At 47.2% G+C, this 2500-nt stretch overlaps 1 protein-coding gene across 8 annotated transcripts in view; it reads right to left on the reverse strand.

Annotated features, from left to right (window-relative positions):
* Positions 1 to 2467, reverse strand: part of eya4 (EYA transcriptional coactivator and phosphatase 4) — a 24861-nt gene extending 22394 nt beyond the window's left edge. For 2 of the 8 annotated variants that reach the window (XM_026995537.3, XM_026995536.3), the window contains exon 1: positions 2000 to 2458. In XM_026995537.3, the coding sequence (XP_026851338.2) occupies positions 2000 to 2057 (58 nt within the window). In that variant the 5' untranslated portion in view covers positions 2058 to 2458. Of the gene's footprint in view, positions 1 to 1999 lie in introns of all 8 variants that reach the window. The other 6 variants (XM_026995534.3, XM_026995538.3, XM_081706751.1 and 3 more) reach the window with 6 other exon arrangements.
* Positions 2468 to 2500: the final 33 nt, after the last annotated feature.

Raw genomic sequence — 2500 nt, forward strand, 5'->3', positions numbered from 1 at the left:
GCGCGCGCGCTCACGAGCACAGACACGCGTTTATTTGGCATTTTCGGCCTTAAAATCAGGTTTTCTGTTACGTAATTAATCGAGTCGGTTATGCAACGATGCCTCCATCGAAAAAAAAATTACAAAATGTTTCATTTAGTCATTTAGTATATAAAGGATTTTTTTAAAATTGTGAAAACGTTCCAATTAGAGGGCAGGCTGCTCTCTGCGCGCGCGTAGCGCGTGCCAGCACTCTTTATTGCCTTTGTGATAAAGCCACGCGGAGCGCTTAGTGGTGCGGCATTCTGCGCGCGCTTAAACACCGCCGCGGAACGAGCACCACGCGGCGGAGAGCGTTCTCCCCTTCCCTTTAAATCATTACGATTCCCGCCAACGTCAAAGCGGCGCTGCACGGGGCCACGTTTGGGTCCTTTGTCCCTGTAACCAGACCGTCGTTCACAGCTATTTGGAAAATAAACGTTTAAAACGGTAAACGCTGGTTCACTGTGCGATTCTCCTCAGCTGTCTGGAATACAGAGGCCTGCTACTTTTATTACCCGTAAGATAATTTGTAATTGTCCACTGATTATATAATTATCCTATTTATATAATTTCCTACATCTAGCCATTTGCAAAATATATCTTTGTTTCAATTTTACAACGGCAATACAACTCCAGCATGCCGCGGGGCCTATTCAGAATAATAAAATGAAATATTCTAATGAAATATTCTGTGTACATGCATGCCCGCGTGGCCAAGCCTTCTCCAGACGTTATGTCATTCTTCAGAATCACAACTCAAGACACAGTATCGAGGTGACTGTATTACAGGACAAAAACTAAATGTTATATTTTAATAACGTTTATCTACGTTATTACCTACTACAGACAACGACCTAACCGAGTCATATCCTAAATGTATGCGTTACGTACCAAATAAATGGCCTTCTAATAGTTCCTTAGCTCTACCAGCAATATAAGGTAAATCATTAATACAAATCCAAACGCCGTCTCTGCCCAGTGAGTTTGAAACAAGTGATTCTATCATCTATTTAGATCGTATGTAGCTGATTTGAGTCCTTATTAAAACTTTGCAGTAGTAAACATTACATTTGAAATTTCTGTACGTTGATGTAATTGCTGGCTAAAGCCCCGTCGGCTCCCAGGCCCTCAGAGCGAGCTGTGGCGGTGTTATTTGGTGCTGAGTGCGGCCCCGTCATGTGTAATCTTATCCGCGCGCCTTCTCCGTTACCGGCTCCGGGCAGTACGGCACGGGCCGTATCGACAGCGCGAGAAAGCGGCCAATGGCCAACACGCCATTGACAGGCCAACGAGGCGGTTTCGGTGTCAGGATGATATTCCCGTTTCCTTCGGATCAAATACAAACACATACTCCACGTGGGAAATCGGACATGGCGAGTGCAATCCATGCGGACACTGCAATCGCCGCGTGAGCTGGGGGTTGCCCGACAGAGAGAAGCAGAAAGAAAGAGAAGCTGAAAAATAAGACCAATAAAACTTAATAAAAGTCTTGTGTGGTCTTACGGGAAGTAGGCTGGATGCGTGTTCAAGTGGGTTCCGTCACAGAAAGCTGAAAACCACTTCACAATGAATGAACTAACTGCCCGGGGAAACGCGCGAGGACGCCCGACATCTGCGTTATTTAACTCATAACAATATATCGAGAATTTAGTGCAGAACACCTGAACACACACATATGAACAAGCAGAGGAAGGACATGAACTGAACACTAATTCAGTTTCAACTGATTGATATTGAAGGCAAAAGTTGAAATTCTGACCCGCCTCGATCCAGTAGGTAATTTTTCAGTTTTTGTTTCTTACTGCTTTGCTGTAACGTTTTCTCAAATAATTGAATCAGTTGTTCTGAGCGTGCATTTACAGAATTAGAGCTATAAATTAGTTGCACAATCACACCTGACGACACTTTCAAATATACTGGTTAAATGCAAACGCGAGCCCACAGCTCTTTCGGGGAAAAAAAAGGACAGTTCACTTACTGAGTTGTGTGGCGAGAGATCCCCGAACTATCCGAAAGTTCTGTGTGCGTCGCCGCATTCACTCTGTTGACATGCTCATCCAAAAATATTCATGCGCTCGAGCTTCGGGAAGCGCAGGAAACGGCTCGACAGTAAGTGCGCGCGCTGTCAGTGTGGCTCGCGGGGGAGTCCTCCAGAAGTTCATGAGAACTCCCGTGGACGGTGTTGCGCGAGGCGGGCAGCACTACCCGTGTCCGCACCGGAGCGGAACGCTCCAAACGACCCGCGCCAAAACACGCACCCCCTTTAGCACCACACGCGGGTCCCGCGCGCCTTTAGACGCACGTTTTGTTTTTGTTGTTTTTTTCTTGACGTCCCTAACGTTAGCTCGGACGCTCTCGCGCTCCGCCGTCTACTTCATTATTAAAGTTCTCGCGCAGCGGCGGAGCCGAGCGCCTCACCGTGCGCATGCGCTCAGCTGCCATGCGGTGAGCTGCTGGCCGAAGCCCAAGCCAGAATGGG

The sequence above is a fragment of the Electrophorus electricus genome, chromosome 24 (genome assembly GCF_041902795.1).
Source record: "Electrophorus electricus isolate QZ-2024a chromosome 24, ASM4190279v1, whole genome shotgun sequence".
NCBI classification, from domain to species: Eukaryota; Metazoa; Chordata; class Actinopteri; order Gymnotiformes; family Gymnotidae; genus Electrophorus; species Electrophorus electricus.